The sequence below is a fragment of the Sebastes fasciatus genome, chromosome 20 (assembly GCF_043250625.1).
Source record: "Sebastes fasciatus isolate fSebFas1 chromosome 20, fSebFas1.pri, whole genome shotgun sequence".
Taxonomy (NCBI): Eukaryota; Metazoa; Chordata; class Actinopteri; order Perciformes; family Sebastidae; genus Sebastes; species Sebastes fasciatus.
In genome coordinates, this window is record NC_133814.1 from 23,442,925 (window position 1) to 23,460,123 (window position 17,199).

The following is a 17,199-nucleotide window of genomic DNA, read 5'->3' on the forward strand; positions in this document are numbered from 1 at the left end:
TAAAGATGAAAAATGAGAAGAGCCTTCTGTGTTTTCTCTTCTGGTGCACTGTTTTGATCAAGCTGGACAACCAATCAGAGTGATTTCTTTCACCGACGAGCTCTGCCACCGATTCAACATGCTAAATTGGCCAACCAAACTCTGCCACGGACAGACTAGAGCCGAAGGTGCGGGACACACCGAACAAATCTACAGTATTTTCAAAATAAACTTCTGTCTTCACAGGAAACAAATTGGTTAGGTTTAGGAAAAGATCATAGAAGTGGCGTTACTTAAGTACGGAAGTTACGTGACTCACACGGGACACGAACCCCATACAAATTACATACAAATTGATTTACAGTGCATTACTTTTTGGAAAGGTGTTTGTGGCAGCGAAGCCCGCCGTTTGACAATCTGACAAGCTCTTTATTTGAAGCATACTGACCTCTTAGTCACAATTTAGCTAGATTATCTAAACCACTTTACTTACTTTACTATAGACTCTGATGGATGGTTCAGAATTTTACCATTTGCCCTTTTTTTCCTCTTCCAAACAACTTTGTCTAACCTGTGGGGTTTGTTTACAACCTGTCTAACATTTCTCGCCCTGTCTGACCTCTTTTTACTAAAGTTGTCGCATTTCCAGATCTCACCAATTACCAATAGAAATGATGGCCACAACTACACTAAGGCTCAAGTTGTTTTAAAGGGGACATTTCATGCTCATTTGCAGGTTCCTACTTGTATTTTGGGTTTCTACTAGAACATGTTTACATGCTGTAATGTTCAAAAAACACATTATTTTTCTCATGGTGTCTGTCTGAATATACCTGTATTCACCATCTGTCTGAAACGCCTGGTCTCTTTAAGAAGCCCAGTCTGCTCTGATGGCTTGAGAGAAACATATGGTACATCTTTGCAAAGGTAGTTCTCAGGCTGTGTGATATATATACTAATGAGCAAAATCTGAATGATTTGTTGAATCACACGTTTTCTGATCTACAAACAACCCACAAACAACTGACCGGGTCGTCTTATTTCACAGTTTGTGGGTTGGTAGGAACTCCAGATACTCAAATGCACTGAAAAAGGGAGTTTTTCATGATGTGTCCTCTTTAAACTGTCCTTCAACAGGCAAGACGTTATATGATATAAGCACGGTTGACACACTCCCATTATCTTCTTATTAATGACTTGCTTCAAGTTGAACTTCTGTTATTTTTACGGCCTCGCCCCGTCTCTTTCATCGCATCTGTTCCTCTCTTTGGTCTGTGCTCGCTTCAGAAAGAGAAGACTCTCCGGCTGCAGAGAGCCGAGCTGGACGTAAACACACCGACACGGACACAGAAATGCAAAGCCACGCATATCTGAGCATCACAGGGATGCACTAACACACACACACTCTCTTTTTTCAACACACACACCTCCCCTCACTCTCCTGTAATAAAACACACACTGCCGTCCATTCACAAAGCTATGCTGCTGCTGACACCGGGCTGCGCTGCCTGGCTCAAATCCCCGCGGCCCCCTGGCTTTGACAGGGCTGTTCTGAATCAACACGCAGAAGTACAGCTTTTACTTCCCCACTGGAAGCTGTTAAACGTCTATTACTCTCTACATGCCTGGCCTTTACGAACCCTGTTTCATTGGCTTTGATTAACTAAAGATGACCGAATAATGTTGTAAACTAGCAGAAACATTTGGTGTCTTTTTTTTAGGATCCCAACTGGAAAACAAACTCTCTTAAATGTGCAAGATTGCAGCTACGGCAAAGACAAAAAGTGCAAATAAAAGCATGAATATTTACAGATAAAACAGGAGTTGCATGCCTGAAAATGTTGCAGTGAGTTAAAGGCTGACAGAAAAATAGACTTGCACCTCTCATAGGTGTTGTTAGCAGTGGTATAACATCCCCCCCGATGTCATGAATGAAGGTTCACTCCCCTTAACTCAATGTGCTGCCTCAGCCAGTCTTTCACAACCAACCCATTCATAAAACTGCAGGGCTGAAGTCTGTGTGTGTGTGTGTGTGTGTGTGTGTGTGTTCAGCAGGCCAAGTGTGTTTATGTGTGTGCATGAGTAAGTGGATGAGAGGCTGTCAAAAGAAATCATCTGTTCACGTAGGAGAAATCAACCATTACACTCATAAGCAAAACAAAACGCAGCAACAAACACGGAAGAAGTCTCGTCTCCCCGGAGCGAGCCAGACAGCGAGCGAGCGAGCGGTATCCATGCATATATCTGGCAGGCACCTGGCTGTTTTTGCGCACTTTGTTGCATAGCAGCTGTATTTTGGAAAGCGGAGAACACAGAGCTGCATGTTTCTCTTTCGGGGGAGAGAGAGGGAGTTGGAGAGGGAGTTAGAAAGGGAGGGGCTCAGCTCAGCTCCATCGGCCCATGCTCCAAATAGGGGCCTGATTGGGCCAGTTCTGATCCAGAAAAACAACCCAAACAAGAGGAAGGCTGTGAATTCATGACAAAGCAGAACACACAGAGCCAGAGAGAGACACGCTGCTGGGAGGATCTGGTTAAAGCTGGGTTACTGGAACATTTCCTTTCTCTTGTTCCTTTCCTTCCTTGTTCCTTCTTTCTTTATGGAACCTTTTTGATTATTGATCAATCATTTAAAGGGGACATATCATGAAAAACTCACTTTTTCAGTGCTTGTACACTACAGCTGGGACGATTTACCTATCTCCCAATTCGATTCTATCACGATACATGCACATTATTAACTTTTAACTCAACTTTTTAAGCTGTCAAAGTTAACACGATAATAACGTGTTAATGGAAATTCATTTTAACGCCACTGATTTCTTTAACACATTAATGCAACTTGCGATTTTTAGCTTGTAGTGGACTCAGTTTTTAAAGATAGAGTGAAGATACTGGTATCATATGAAACTACAAAACCTAAGGAATTCATCGGTACCAACCATGTCATACTAGCGTGTCAAGAAGGAGGTTAAATAACGCTCCAAACTTGCGCTAAATTTTGGCGAGGAAAAACTGGCATGGCCATTTTCAAAGGGGTCCCTTGACCTTTGACCTCAAGATATGTGAATGAAAATGGGTTCTATGGGTACCCACGAGTCTCCCCTTTACAGACATGCCCACTTTATGATAATCACATGCAGTTTAGGGGAAGTCATAGTCAAGTCAGCACACTGACACACTGACAGCTGTTGTTGCCTGTTGGGCTGCAGTTTGCCATGTTATGATTTGAGTATATTGTTTTATGCTAAATGCAGTACCTGTGAGGGTTTCTGGATCAATACCTGTCATTGTTTTGTGTTGTTAATTGATTTCCAATAATTAATACATACATACATTTGCATAAAACAGCATATTTGCCCACTCCAGTGTGGATAAGAGTATTAAATACTTGACAAATCTCCCTTTAAGGTACATTTTGAACAGATGTGCGATTAAATATTTGAATCGATTGACAGCCCTAATGATAGGATGAGATGTAGTTTAAGAATTGATTGTGATGGTAATGGTGAGATACAAAAGAAGGAGGCGAACTTTGAAGTTCTTTCTTTTTCTTCTTCTCTCCTTCACTTCTTTTCTTGCTTTCTCTCCTTTGCTAAACTCTCTGAAAAGCACTGTAACGGCATTCTATAGCCACAACTTCCTATATAATTACTGCAAGGCACAAAACTAAACAATCGTCCCACACAGCTCCGAAATCGCTGGATTAGTTCACATCTTGGAACACTCAATGTGTGTGTAGAGAGAGAGAGAGAGAGAGAGAGAGAGAGAGAGAGAGGTAGAGAGAAAAGGGAAAGGGGAGGGAGGGCGTCCAGATTTTTAAACTCGACTTAGTTTGTACAGACACAGGAAGGGAGGGAGGGGTTTGGAGTATCCACTTGGAGAGGAGGGGGTGTCAGAGAGGAGGGGGATCTGTAGTACTGTAGGGCTTTTTTATGAATGAAGAGCGAAGGAGAGCAGCGGAGAGAGAGAGAGAGAGGGGGAGGGAGAGGCACACTTCCTCTTACGCACGCAGGGAAGAAAATTTATGAATGGGTCACATCTCTCGAGCTGCTCCAAGTGTAAACAACATGCGAGGACAAAGAAGAACGAGCTCTCGGCGCAGGCAGCGCTCCAACGCTCCAACGCTCCAACGCTCCAATGCTCCGACGCTCCGACGCTCCAACGCTCCAACGCTCCAACGCTGGCCTTTTTTAGTGCTTTTAACACAAAAAACTTTAACTAGTGGCATGTTCAAACTATTTAAATGAAGTATCTGAAGCATACTTTTGATTGACAGCTCCATGAGTTTCTCCCCCGCAGGCAGTAAACAGACAAAGGAATCAGTCCCGACAGCCTAGCGTCAGCCGAGGATAACCCCCGAAGGTGCTGTCAGCGCCCAAAATGAAACATTAATCCTCATCTCCTCTTGATGAGAGCGAGATTAAAATCCTACTTTTTAAGGAGGGCAACCGCATTAGTCCGATAGGAAAAATATGCTGTTATCACCAATGGCTCAATTACCTTTACACACACACACACACACACACACACACACACTGGCAGGTCAGCAAGTACATAAAAGTTGCATGTTTGTGTAACCTTCCCTCAATGGCAGCCTGCAGACAGAGCACGCTTGTTAGCTGTGAACTGAGGGAGAATGGACCAGATGAGATAGATTTACCAGATGTGCAGGTATTGCACAATCCCTCTTTTGCCCCCCCCTTCCTCCTCTTCCCCAATCTAGCATTCCTACATGTCCCAGTGTTTTTAACCTCTCTTCTTCTTCTGCTGTTATTGTTTTTATCTGTCTCGCCGTCTTTCCATCTCCGTCAACACCACCACACCCACACAGGTAACAACCTGACTCAGTAAACAACAATGTTTAATTTTACCAGGGCGCCGTTTTCAATGGAAGCCTCAATTATATTCCGGTCACCTGGGATTAGGGCTTTGCTTTATGCTCTTTTTTTTTTTTTTATGTGCTAGTGTTTCCAAAACAGGTGAGTCACCTGTTTTTTAAAAGTACACCAGACACTCAGAGCGCCTTTCAGCTCAGTGTGGGAAGTCTTTTTATGCTTTTAATAGACCAATTGCACAATGGAGAACAAACAGGAATATATTAGGGCTGTGTGTTGACAAATATCTGGCGATACAATACGTATCATAATACAGGGGTTACGATTCAATATATTACGATGTATTGTGATACTGTAAGCAAGGAGATATATTGCAATTTTTTAAAATTAAGTTTTAGGAAAACTGTCATAGTTTATTACACGGCTGTGTTGAATACTCAATTCTGATTGGTCAATCACAGCGGTCTGTAATTTCTCTATAACAGACCGTTGCTATGTATAACAGGCCGTTGCTATGTATAACAGACCGTTGCTATGTATAACAGACCGTTACTATGTATAACAGGCCGTTGCTATGTATAACAGACCGTTGTCAAAATATTGATTTCCTAAGTAAGTAGCCGTGTAATAAGCGGGATAATGTACAGCTAGCGGGTCATTGTTTTGAAATAAACCCCTTCAGGGCGATGAGAGACCCCAAAGCGGGATCGCTGTACATTATCGCTTACATAAAGAACACGCCACCATATGCATATAATTTTTTACGTAATCATAACAGTGGGATATGCGTTTATCACAGTAACACTGTAACATCCAACATCGTAGCACTACTTTGAGAGGACACATCTCTTTGCAAATGAAATAAAGTATTGACTGAGTTCATGAATATCTATATGGGTTAGGGTATAATTGTATGTATGAACATATTTGTATTTTTATATGTCTATATAAATGTATATGTATAAGTGTAGATATGGAAATGTACATGTACATATATACGCCAGTATCCATGGTATATGTAAATTAAGGTAATGTACAAACTTGAACACAGCATCCAACCTAGTTGTTATATCGCTGCCCTCCTTTTTTAATTTTAATTTTTTTTCTTCATCTAATTTTTTTCTATTTATTATTTATTTATTTATTCATTTATCTTTTTATTTTTTATTTCTAATGCAGATGTTTTCTCTTTGGTTGTTTCTAAGCTCATTACTTAAAAGTTTGTTAATAAACTTTTGTAGGTACGAACTTTAATTTGTATATATGAAAACAATCTAAAAAAAAATTAAATAAAAAAAGAGTTAATCTTTGCATGTAAACTATTAATTAAAATGATATATATTAAAATATCGATTCAGTGTTTTTGAGAATCGATGCAGTATCACAAAGCATGATATCACGATATTCAATATTTTTGATATTTTCTAACACCCCTAGAATATATTTATTTATAGTCGCTTGTCAGCTTTAATTTCCCACGAATCAGAGCTGAATAGAGATGCTCGACGTGGACTATTGACTGTGATCAGCGGGGACACCGTCTGTCAACGCGGGAGTGTCTCCGTCGCGTATAAGTGAGCTGCCCGTCAAACTGAAGCCCCCGTGACCCTGCAAATCATACCCTGGTCAACCGTTAGCAGAGGCCTGACAGCTGATTGGCTGACAGGTCAAGGGGTTAAGTAGACATGACCCCTGCGTGCCCCGGGGTTCATCTGCACTTCCTGCTCCCCATTGTTGGCCAACAGACAGCGACAAACGCTGCACAGGGCACATGTGTCACCGAGGGGCCGAGCGGCGGTGACACGGAGCTGGTTAAATCACATGATGTTTACACACAAAAGACACATGGAGCTTCAGCGAGAGGAAGCGTCTTTTGACCGGCGCTGAAAGCTGTCAGTTTTACTTTTAGGGGATGAGATTATTCTACAAGTTAACCGTTTCTTTGCTAAAGATGGAGAAGCCTGCGACGCGTTGAATGGGACAGAAAAAAAGCTGTTTGAAGAGCGACACGTCCTCCCACCCAGATCCTGAATCGCCATTGTTAAGACACACAACAAGAAAGGGAAACTCATTCAAATAGCCGCTCAGTTGTGCAGCCCAGGAATTTGCTTTCCCATTTTACACCTTCCGACGTGCACAAAAGGGCCATCTTTGTACCTGCGCCCTGAATCATTACTTTACTGGTTTCCAGGGCCGAACCCATTCAGCTTTTCAAAGGCATGCAAATGGATGACGGCAGCGAATAACGCCGGCATCCAAACTCCCTCCATGATAACCGGCTCATTAGGCCTTCTGTTTCTGCACAGCTTTGTCTGCCAGAGAGATTACTGTAACATCAGCGAGTTACAGTATCCCCGCACTAAGCCTCTGGCGGGTTTCACAACCCAAATTTGACCGCTGGTTTCATCCTGACTCTCTCATGACATGCATACATTAGCTGTAGGGGTGAGACAGTCCATGCACAGCTCTGCATGCTGCACAAATCAATGCCGGATTGAATAAACAATAAAAAAAAAAAAGAAAAGATCTGATCTGTGTAATATACGGTAAGAAAATGGGATTTTAGTCATGGGCACACATTCGTTGAGAAGAAACAGAAACTGAAAGTACTCACAGTTCTCAGAATGGAAATCAGGAACAAACTGCTCGTCGCTGTCCGGAACCTGAGCTGAAATTCAAAGGAAAACCATAAATTAACATCATTACTGTACTTTTGACCAAATGTGACCTCTCTCTGTCCCTCCTTCCTTTCCTCATTCTGTCTTCTCTTGAAATCTGAGTCAGAGCCAGAGCCGGGCTTCATTCAGGCCAGCTTCACTTCATGATTTCTGCAGCATGTCAGCACTCTGCTCATCTCATAGATCAATACACAAGAACATGCATCTCCTGAATGGCATGATGTTAACCTGCCAACTTAAGCTGAGACATTTCTGACATTTAAAGACAGACAAAAACGAGTTATCTCCTCTCACGCAGGCGCAGAACGTAAGTGCTAACTGGCCGTTGGCTATAGTCTTTGCGGTGTGTTCGTGTGCAACTTTTTGACCAAGACAAGTGACGTGAGGCGACGCAACAGTTCTCTAATGTCAGGTTGTTGTGTCCCCAGCTTTAAGATACCCAACTGATACCATTCAGGCCAAATGAAATGATTGGACGGGTTTATTACAGTCCTGCGACATCCAAAAATACCAGATTTAAAAAAAAAAAAAATTGTCAGAGCATTTGATTTATTGATTTATGTCGGGATATAAAGAGAATTCAAACAAATATAACAACAAAAAGTTTTGAAAAAGGTTACCAACTCTAGCTTTAATACATCCTATTTGAGACATGTAACCTCTTTCTTTACTACTCAAACTGTTCTGACACCGACGGTCAAGTTTTTACAACCAGCTGTTAACCGGTTTCTTTCCATTTCCACTGTAGAAATCCAGACAGACTAAACAGGCCGTTCTGGCTGAACAAGTGAGGAAATCTGTCAAGCGGTGTGACGAACCAGCTACTCAGATTGTCCTGAAGTGTTGGGGACTAACAATCTAAAGGAAGTCTGGATTTCATCTGCTGTGTAGATGAGGAATCGCTCTTATAGAGAAGCGGATAGAAAACACAGAAACCAGACTCAAATCAAGAGGAGAAGTGGGGCATTTGATCACACTACCTTTCCTGTTAAGAAACACGTCACTATATGTCATATTGGGTGCAATGCTGTGGTGCATAAATGTGTCACAGAGACGATATACAGCCGGCTCACAGTTATCTGTAAAAATAGACGAGTCAATACAGTGATACGTGTGATATCTTCATCTATAATCACTTGCAGTGGTGTACAGTTTCAGTGGCCCCGATGAGACTTTCTCTCATAATGAAACTCATCTCAGATCCAACTGAAAAAGCAGAGATGTCAGGTCCAGGTGCAGCAGAGTTAGACAGGAATCCAGTCCCATTCACAACCGTCCTTTAGGAGCTTTAGTAACACAAACTTTGGCTTCGGGAAAAGCCCAAATCATTTGACTGCCAACACCCTACCAGAGGTGAGGAGGTCAAATTCACCCACTTTTTAGTTCTCCATACCTCTGAATTAATGATCTAACCCTAAACGAAGAGCAGAACCAAGGCTAGTAACCTTTTAATCTGGCGCCACTCCACCTCCACGAGTTTCTGAGTTTCTTTTAAAGTGTTTCCATTGCTCGGGCCTCACACTTACGTCATGGTACAAGCTAACTGGTAGGGAAAAGTTGATGGCTATCATTAAATATCATGGACTCAATCAGGGGCGTAATGGGCTACAAAACAAAGTGGTACCATGTTGCGGGTACTTCAGCACCATACGTTCACTAAAGAAGGACAAAGGGAGCATAAATAATAGAATTTCCTCTTTTTTTTTTTACCTAAAATAGATCCAACGTTTCTGCACTAACCTCTCTGTAACCTCACCCAAGAGCCTAAATCCATATTTGCCAACCCTCATGATTTTCCGTGGAGACTCCCGTATTTCATCACCCTCTCCCGGTTTCCTCCCGGTGTTATAATTCTCCCGTATTTCTCCTGATTTATGGCATACTTTCACACTTCTTTGTGTGTATAATCCCTACTGTTTCCAACCGGACGACAATAGAGCTACACCAACTGTCTTTTCCCGGCGGAAGAGAGCAGTCTGTGTTCGCGACACAGCGCAGTTTGAGCTCATGTTTAAGCTGCGCTCGCCACAGCGTGCAGCGCCCGAAGTCGGACTTTGCTGGAATCAGCGAAAAGCCATCGTGGCGCGGCGCAAGCCGTTGGAAATAACTGGTTTCAGAGCGCAGTGGTGGCGTTGTCGCGTTGTGTCTGAAAGGACCTTCAGTGAGTGAGAGACGGAGAGAGAAATGGAGAGAACTAAGAGAAAGAAATACTCAAGCAGGAGCAAAAATAAATAAAAAACAGATGAATAAAGGTAAAATCAAAAGTTGAATATAAAAATGCTTATTATTTTAACCCTTTTAAAATCACCAGAATGAAGGAAACAAAGTCTCTGAAACTCTTTTGGTTTTGTATTCCTCCCTTTCTTTTTAAGGTCTCAAGGTTGGCAAGTATGCCTAAATCTGACCCGGCATTCAACCCCGACAGCCTCGTCTGTCTCTCTTCATCCACCGTTAACGGTTTCCAGACAAAGATACGCAACACAGAAACCATAACTCACGAGACGAGAGAGAGAGCAGCAGAGACAGAGGACAAAAAGAGGAAATAAGAAATTCAAATCCACTTTCTTGTCGTCACACTCCTCCTTCCTGTACAGAGGAAACCGGATGATGGCGTTTTGGAGCATGTTCAGATAAATGACATCGATTTCTTATACAACGCCGCATCCTGTGGCTTATGCTATACCATAATAGTATTACCCCCTCTTAACTTTTCAGTCTGTCGCCCTCGGGGGGGAGAAATAAAGCTGCTGGATGAGACAGAGCAGCGGCCAATATTTAGTTCTGCAGATCCAACAATCAATCACATCCACTAGTTTCAACATGTCCAAAAGGGAACATGCTGTACCTCATAAAGAGGCAGGAGAGAAGATGAGCATCAGACATTATCTGTGTGTTCGTCTGTGCACTTTCCTGTGTGTGTGTGCATGAGCGTTTCTTGCATCTGATTTGTTTCCAGGAACACCTCGTCAGGGGCTTTGAGATGCAAGTCAGCACAAGAAGGAAAGTGTGTTTATACGAGCTCAGACGCATGTTCTCCCCGATGCTTCCAGGCACCTTGAATGACTTTTTTTCCCCCCTCAGTGGGAGATCCTGGGCGGAGCCTCAGTCATATAAACCTAAAGGCCAAAATGAGACAAGATGTGACAAGCTCCTGAACTCTTGCCATTCACTGCTTCACCCTTTCTGTCTCCCTCTTGCTTCCGCTCTCCTTTGGCGAAAAGGAAAAAACTCCCTCCAGCTAACCGGCTTTTACAATCTCGGTGAATCCCTCACAACTGCAATCAGTCATGATAAGGTCTTTAATTAATGCAACAGGAAAGGAGAGGTCTTAGCCGGGGAAGCTGAAAACAAGCCAGTACTTAGGGTTAAATAACACTTTGATAAAGTTACACTTCCATCTTTCTGTCCTGCTTTTTTCCCCCTCTGTGACTCAACAATAAGCTACAGCCCAATTTGTACATATAATAATGTCTCCCTTTAAGGATTTTATCATTTATCTTACAGTGGTATATAGTCATAAAGATAGTTTTATCTGTTCAAAATGTACCTTAAAGGGAGATTTGTCAAGTATTTAATACTCTTATCAACATGGGAGTGGACAAATATGCTGCTTTATGCAAATGTATGTATTTATTATCAGAAATAACTCGTGGGTACCCATAAAACCCATTTTCAGCTGCATATCTGGAGGTCAGAGGTCAATGGACCCCTTTGAAAATGGCCATGCTAGTTTTTCCTCGCCAAAATTTAGCGTACATTTGGAGCGTTATTTAACCTCTTTCACGACAAGCTAGTATGACATGGTTGGTACCAATGGATTCCTTAGGTTTTCTAGTTTCATATGATGCTAGTATCTTCTCTCTAGCTGCACAAGCTCTTTCCAGACACAGTGTCCTCGCTATTTTAAATCCTTCACAGGACTTGACTGATTTGATTTATGGATCATCAGATAGAGAAAACAAAAAATATCCAGAGGATAACATGTTAAAGTGAAAACACTTATTTCCAACGATCCAAACATGATCGAAGAAAAAGAAAACACAACGAAGCAACAAGACGTTCAACATAAAAACTAGACTAAAACAATCCAGAAATCCAAAACCACGTCACCACAATTCAAGAGAAATTCAAAATAACTCCCAGAAACGAAAAACAAGGACATCTAAAATACCACTATCACTGCAAATTCCAATTTAATACGGCTACCCTGTTCCAAAGAAAAGCCATGGCTTCATATTTAAAGACTTGATGTGTAGCAGGACATGACACCAGTGTAAAAAAAAGGAACTCCTGGCTACATTTTTCACTCGAGGCTCTTTACATGAACGCACTCTGGCCCTGGTATCATAGATATGCTGAGTATGGATCCACCATTTTTTACCAGTTTCCATAGAGAATATTTCTTTGGTAGAAAGTAGTTCCAGTGAAACAGATCACTGTGATGAATAGTGAGTTAATTTTCCTACTAATGTCCAGCAAAACAGGTCAATTTCCGTTCGTTACATGCATGCAGTCTTTTGAAAATAAACTTAATAAACTTCCTTAGGTTTAGGCAGGAAAACTATTTAGTTAGGTTTAGGAAAAGATTGCGATTTGGCTTAAAATAACTCTAGAAGTGGCGTTACTTAAGTACGTAAGTTACGTCACAAATGAATCAATGTTGACTTCTGGTTTCACACGGGACATGAACGCCGGTCTCCCGGGGAAAAGTCTGGTATTTTTTTTACCCATCCATTCACTCCGACCTCCTCCCGACGCGGCATCACGATGGTTCACGATACGTGAATTACACACGACTTGATTTCGCTGGATATATATACGAATTACAGTGCATTACTTCTTTGTAGGTATAGCTTCGAACGGTTTATGTATTATGTATTATATTTTCAAAGTTTTGAGCACCACAAACTAAATTCCACCTCCATTGTAGAGAGGTGGTGGTATAGATCTCAGATATCTGAGCTTGGGTAAATAAAATAAAAAGACTCCATACCACTATAAGGTAAGTGAGAACCTTTAAGGGTGACCTTTACAGTGAAATCTGTGAATACAAATAGCCTCCAACTTTGAAGCGACACCCATTGTTGCCGTTTTACGGGCTCTGGCTCTGGTCTTTGTCTACGTGAGACGCTGGTGTGAAGTGAACTTGCTGGTTTTTGACGCTGCATGAGAAAAGGTGAGAAAGCTAACGTGCATTGTTTCCCATAAACAGTCGCTGCTGGCCGATGGGAGTGAGCTCTATTTAAATGTCTCGTCATCAGGACAGACAGACTGACAGGCAGACACAACCGCTTCCACGGTGTCTCTGATTGGAAATCCCCGACTTCCCTGATCTGCTGTGTCCTCTGTATAACTCAAAGTCAATGTACTGGTTTTAAGTGACGTAACACATCTCATTAATATGAGAAATTGCTACTGAAATTCTGCTTAATCCATAAGAACAGAGCACCACCCATACACTGTACACTTGAGTCATGAGAGCAGCATTTACATAGAATATACAGAGCTGGGCGATATGGAGAAAATCAAATTGAGCAAATACCTTGATATCGATATTGCGATGATATTGTAGTTGGTGCTTTTACAAAATATTTACACAACGAGATTTTAATCATCAGTAATGTGGATATAATGAAGGCAAATAATAGAACAGTTAGAACAGTCTGATTACATCACTTTACTGTAATGCAGCCTTTAAAACCAGCAAGACAACACTTATTCCATATTACGATATCCAAAATCTAAGAAGATATCTAGTCTCATATCATAATATCAATATTATATTATAAGTACTCTGGTTTAGAAGCTTTAACAATTAATCGATTAGTTGTAAACTATTAAATTAATCGCCAAATATTTTGACAATCGATTTGATTTGTTTGAGTAATTTTTTAAGAAAAAAAAAGTCTAAATTCTCTGATTCCAGCTTCTTAAATGTGAATATTTTCCGGTTTCTTTACTCCTCTATGACAGTAAACTGAATATCTTTGAGTTGTGGACAAAACAAGACATTTGAGGACGTCTTCTTGGGCTTTGAGAAACACTGATCTAGAATTTTTCACCATTTTCTGACATTTTATACACCAAACAACTATTTGAGAAAATAATCGACAGATTAATCAACAATAAAATGATTGTTAGTTGCAGCCCTAGATGAAGTATGTTTCCCTCCAGACATATAAAAAATACTCTAGTTGGTATAAAAATGTTTGTCTGATGTGTCTTTTCCACAAAAAAGTTAAATTACTTAGTTTGAAATTCTTAATATTACATTGATAACTGAACTACAAGACGTCTCCTACTTCAGTCAGGGGTCCGCAAAATAATTTTCTATAATTTATAAAATTGCTCTGTATCATTAAAACGTGCATATGTACAGATGAAGACCATTTTCACCAATAAAACAAGCATATTGAGTCAATTACTTCCAACCATGTTAGCTTTGGACCAATAGAAAAACTCCGATATGATTGACACACAGTAATAATTATTTTTAAGTTGAAGCACTTACTGACAGTCGGCTTTACACTGGTAAGTTTAAACGTCTGGAGTTATTAGTGTCAGTCTTGCTACTGTTCCTTTTCTGAAAGCTTTTAAGATCAATTACTTGAAATGTATAAATGCTTTCAAGCTGAGTCCAAATGCAAAGTGAAATTGAGATTTGTTTCTGTTTATCAATGTGAAACATGTCTGGAGTATTTAGGTTGACACGTTTAAGAATACAAATAGTTTTAATGGCAACTAAGAGAACAAATGGTCGTAAACATGACGCTTAATCGGTGTTACGATTAAAAGAGGGTCAATTAAATGCAATTCTCAGTGTTTGTGCACTGGAGCAAGTCCCCAGGAAGAGCGCCAGACTCTGAAGCAAATTTTCGTAGAGGCCAAACGGCGGTATTACAACTTCTGTGTCCGTCACGTGATGCCATTGGGCCCAAAAATACTTTTTCCAATAGACTTATTTTTAGAAAGAGACGTCTGCAACTCAGCGAATATTTTTTTTTTTAGGTGAATCAACTTCCCAGTATGAACACTTGAAAAGCTCTTATTTAAATCATTAGGTCCTAAAAGTTGTAAAATGCACTAATAGCTGAATCCAGAGTTATTTCGTGTGAATGAGACCCAGACCGAGCGGCTGGAAGGCGGAGTTAAAGGAAACGCTACTGCGCCTGCTCCATGGGCCCAATGGATGCGGAAGATCGCCAGATGATCCGGGTACTGTATCACTCGAGCCATTTCGGCTTCATGCTCCACTGAGCAACTCTCATCGGGATGAACGGGAGCCTGCCTCCGACGCTGTATCCAGTTCTCTTTATACATCCATGCACTGGAGGCTTCAACTTCCCACATCACAAGTGGCGTATGCCTGCTTTAAACTCACACTTCAGGTGAGCACAAAGAAACGTTCCTCCTCCAGCAAGTTAAAACAGCCTTCAGGTGTCAAACTGTACATCCTGTATATACATCAGTCTGTGCAAACAAATTGACAACAAGCAGCTTTAAACAAGATCCACCAGGCTCATGTGGTTCACATTAAATGTCAAAAATATAAGTGGCGTTTCCTTTTAAAGCTCCACATCAAAGCAACTGACGCAACAGAATTCACACCTCGTGGTGCAGTTCTCATTTTGACGTGCAGCTTTAAGCACATTTCGACCGACTGTCCCGCCGTCGTCGCTGCGGTTGTGCTCCAAAAAAACCTGCACAGTGACTCACGGCTGGTGTTGTTTTCTCCCTCTTGACTTACATTATAATTACTCTATTAGGGCTCACATCATCATTGCACTTATTGAGTCTGCTGGCTGACAATTGCCTCTGGCTGGGCCTCATTTCATCGCTATGTGCCTCTGAGTGACACAAGCCAAATAGCCTGTTTGTTTGCATTGGCCGCTGGCTGGCACGCACGCTACATGCCACATGGCCAAAATAGGACATGCTCAAAGCTAATAATGTCCCGTCTGTGTTCTCTCTGGCCTCTTTCTTTTCTTTTTTTTGTAGTGTTGTATGGTTTATGAGCATGTGTGTTGCATCAGACAGTTTGGGACGGCAGCTAAACTAAGGAAGTCATCAAAGTTTTAAAAAGAAAAGTGCCGGACTGACAGAAAACCTTGAGTGTCTGTGGTAAATACAGAATTTGTGATGTAAAAATGCTTTTCATGGATGATGTGAAAGCAAATAGAAAAGAAGAATTTGTCATTTTAGGTCTCCACCAATCTTTTCCAGACAGACACATCATCAAACCCCATGACTGTCATTAATGAAGGGGGAGAATCATCACAAGAAAAGTACAAATTAAAAGGAAAAAGCAGCCTGCAGGCACATCTCACCTTCTGTGAGCCATGTCTCCTGGAGTTGGCTTAAATCCTGGAAGAGGTCTGAAAAAAAGAAAGAGTGAATAATCAGCAACAGAAATTGATATTTAAATGCAAGTTAGTAAGCACTCAGGCTGACATTGGGTTGCCTGGAGGGGTTTCTATGATGTCAACATGTAAAGAGACAAAAAAACTGTTGGACTTTACCTTCAGATTCCTGAGGGGGTAATTCTGTGTCCATGTATTTCCTTTTCGCTGCCATCAACAGTCTATTTAGGGGCCCATTTCCATGCGACTTCTGCAAAAAACACACAGATGTTAAAGTGAGAGACTCCAGCAGGGTGTCAAAATGTTTAATGTGGCATGCAAACTGCACTTGGACACATTTAACAACAAAAACAACACGAAGAAGTATCATAATAATAATAATAATTTTGTAAATATTATTTTTTTATTATATTGTTTAACTTGCACCAACAAAACCAAACCTAGTATACCTCTTACACCTGGCAATAAACACGATTCTGCAGCTATAGGTTGAACATGAAGCTCCTCAGAAAACTCAGTTGTGGAAAAACAAACGCGTCTGAAGAAGAAAGTGACCATTTGGCACGCTTTTACGCGCTCTCCAACTAAAGTACCCAACAGAATTAAACCAGCTTACAAACATTATTAAATGCAAAACTTGCTATGATTTAGTTTGTGAACATTTTGTGTTTAGTTTTTTAAGAGAAGTAGTTTTGTATCGCGCGCACACAGCTGCTTTGAGCCGTGCAGACGCGAGACAGAGAGAGACAGAGAGAGAGATAAATAGTCTTTAGAAACAGAAACAGAAAGAGTTCATCCATACGTACATTTGCTAAAGTGTAAGGCACTTGCTGGTCCAAATATCCATCCATCTTATAATCCATCCGTTAACCGTTTGTGGTCATTTAGGCTGAGTTTGAGTGGAGCTCCACGCAGCCTGCAGAGAGAGAGAGGAGAGCGGAGAGGAGGGAGCTGCTTGTGAATGGAGCTGCGTGGAGGCTGCATGCATAATGAGCTCCATTCACAAAAAAATGCCGAGGGGAAGTGATGGCGAGTGATTACCCAGCAGGCTGCTGCAAGCTTTACAAAGCTCGGTTTTTTTTTTGTGTGTTTGTGTGACAGACAGCTCCTCACCTTGAAGTTCAGGTAAAGTTAATTTTTACACCTGGAGCAGCACTTTCTCCACGTTTTTACGCACAATATTGTGTGTTTTTTGTGGTGCTTTCTGATATAATTGGCTGTTTTCTAGGGCTTTACCTTGAAGTTCAGGTAAAGTTAATTTTTACACTTGAAGCAGCACTTTCTCCATGTTTTTACGCACAATATTGTGTTTTTTTGTGTGTTTTTTGTGGTGCTTTCTGATTTAAT

The 17,199-nt window shown here is 41.2% G+C and overlaps 1 protein-coding gene across 1 annotated transcript in view; it reads right to left on the minus strand.

Moving 5' to 3' along the window:
• etv4 (ETS variant transcription factor 4) overlaps nt 1-16,931 on the minus strand; it is a 41,154-nt gene extending 24,223 nt beyond the window's left edge. Inside the window, exons 1-5 of the mRNA XM_074621126.1 lie at nt 16,894-16,931; nt 16,659-16,768; nt 16,012-16,102; nt 15,820-15,867; nt 7,429-7,482 (exon numbers count right to left, since the gene is read on the minus strand). Of these exons, the coding sequence (XP_074477227.1) occupies nt 7,429-7,482; nt 15,820-15,867; nt 16,012-16,102; nt 16,659-16,715 (250 nt within the window). The 5' untranslated portion in view covers nt 16,716-16,768; nt 16,894-16,931. The remainder of the gene's footprint in view (nt 1-7,428; nt 7,483-15,819; nt 15,868-16,011; nt 16,103-16,658; nt 16,769-16,893) is intronic.
• Between the last annotated feature and the right edge of the window lie 268 nt (nt 16,932-17,199).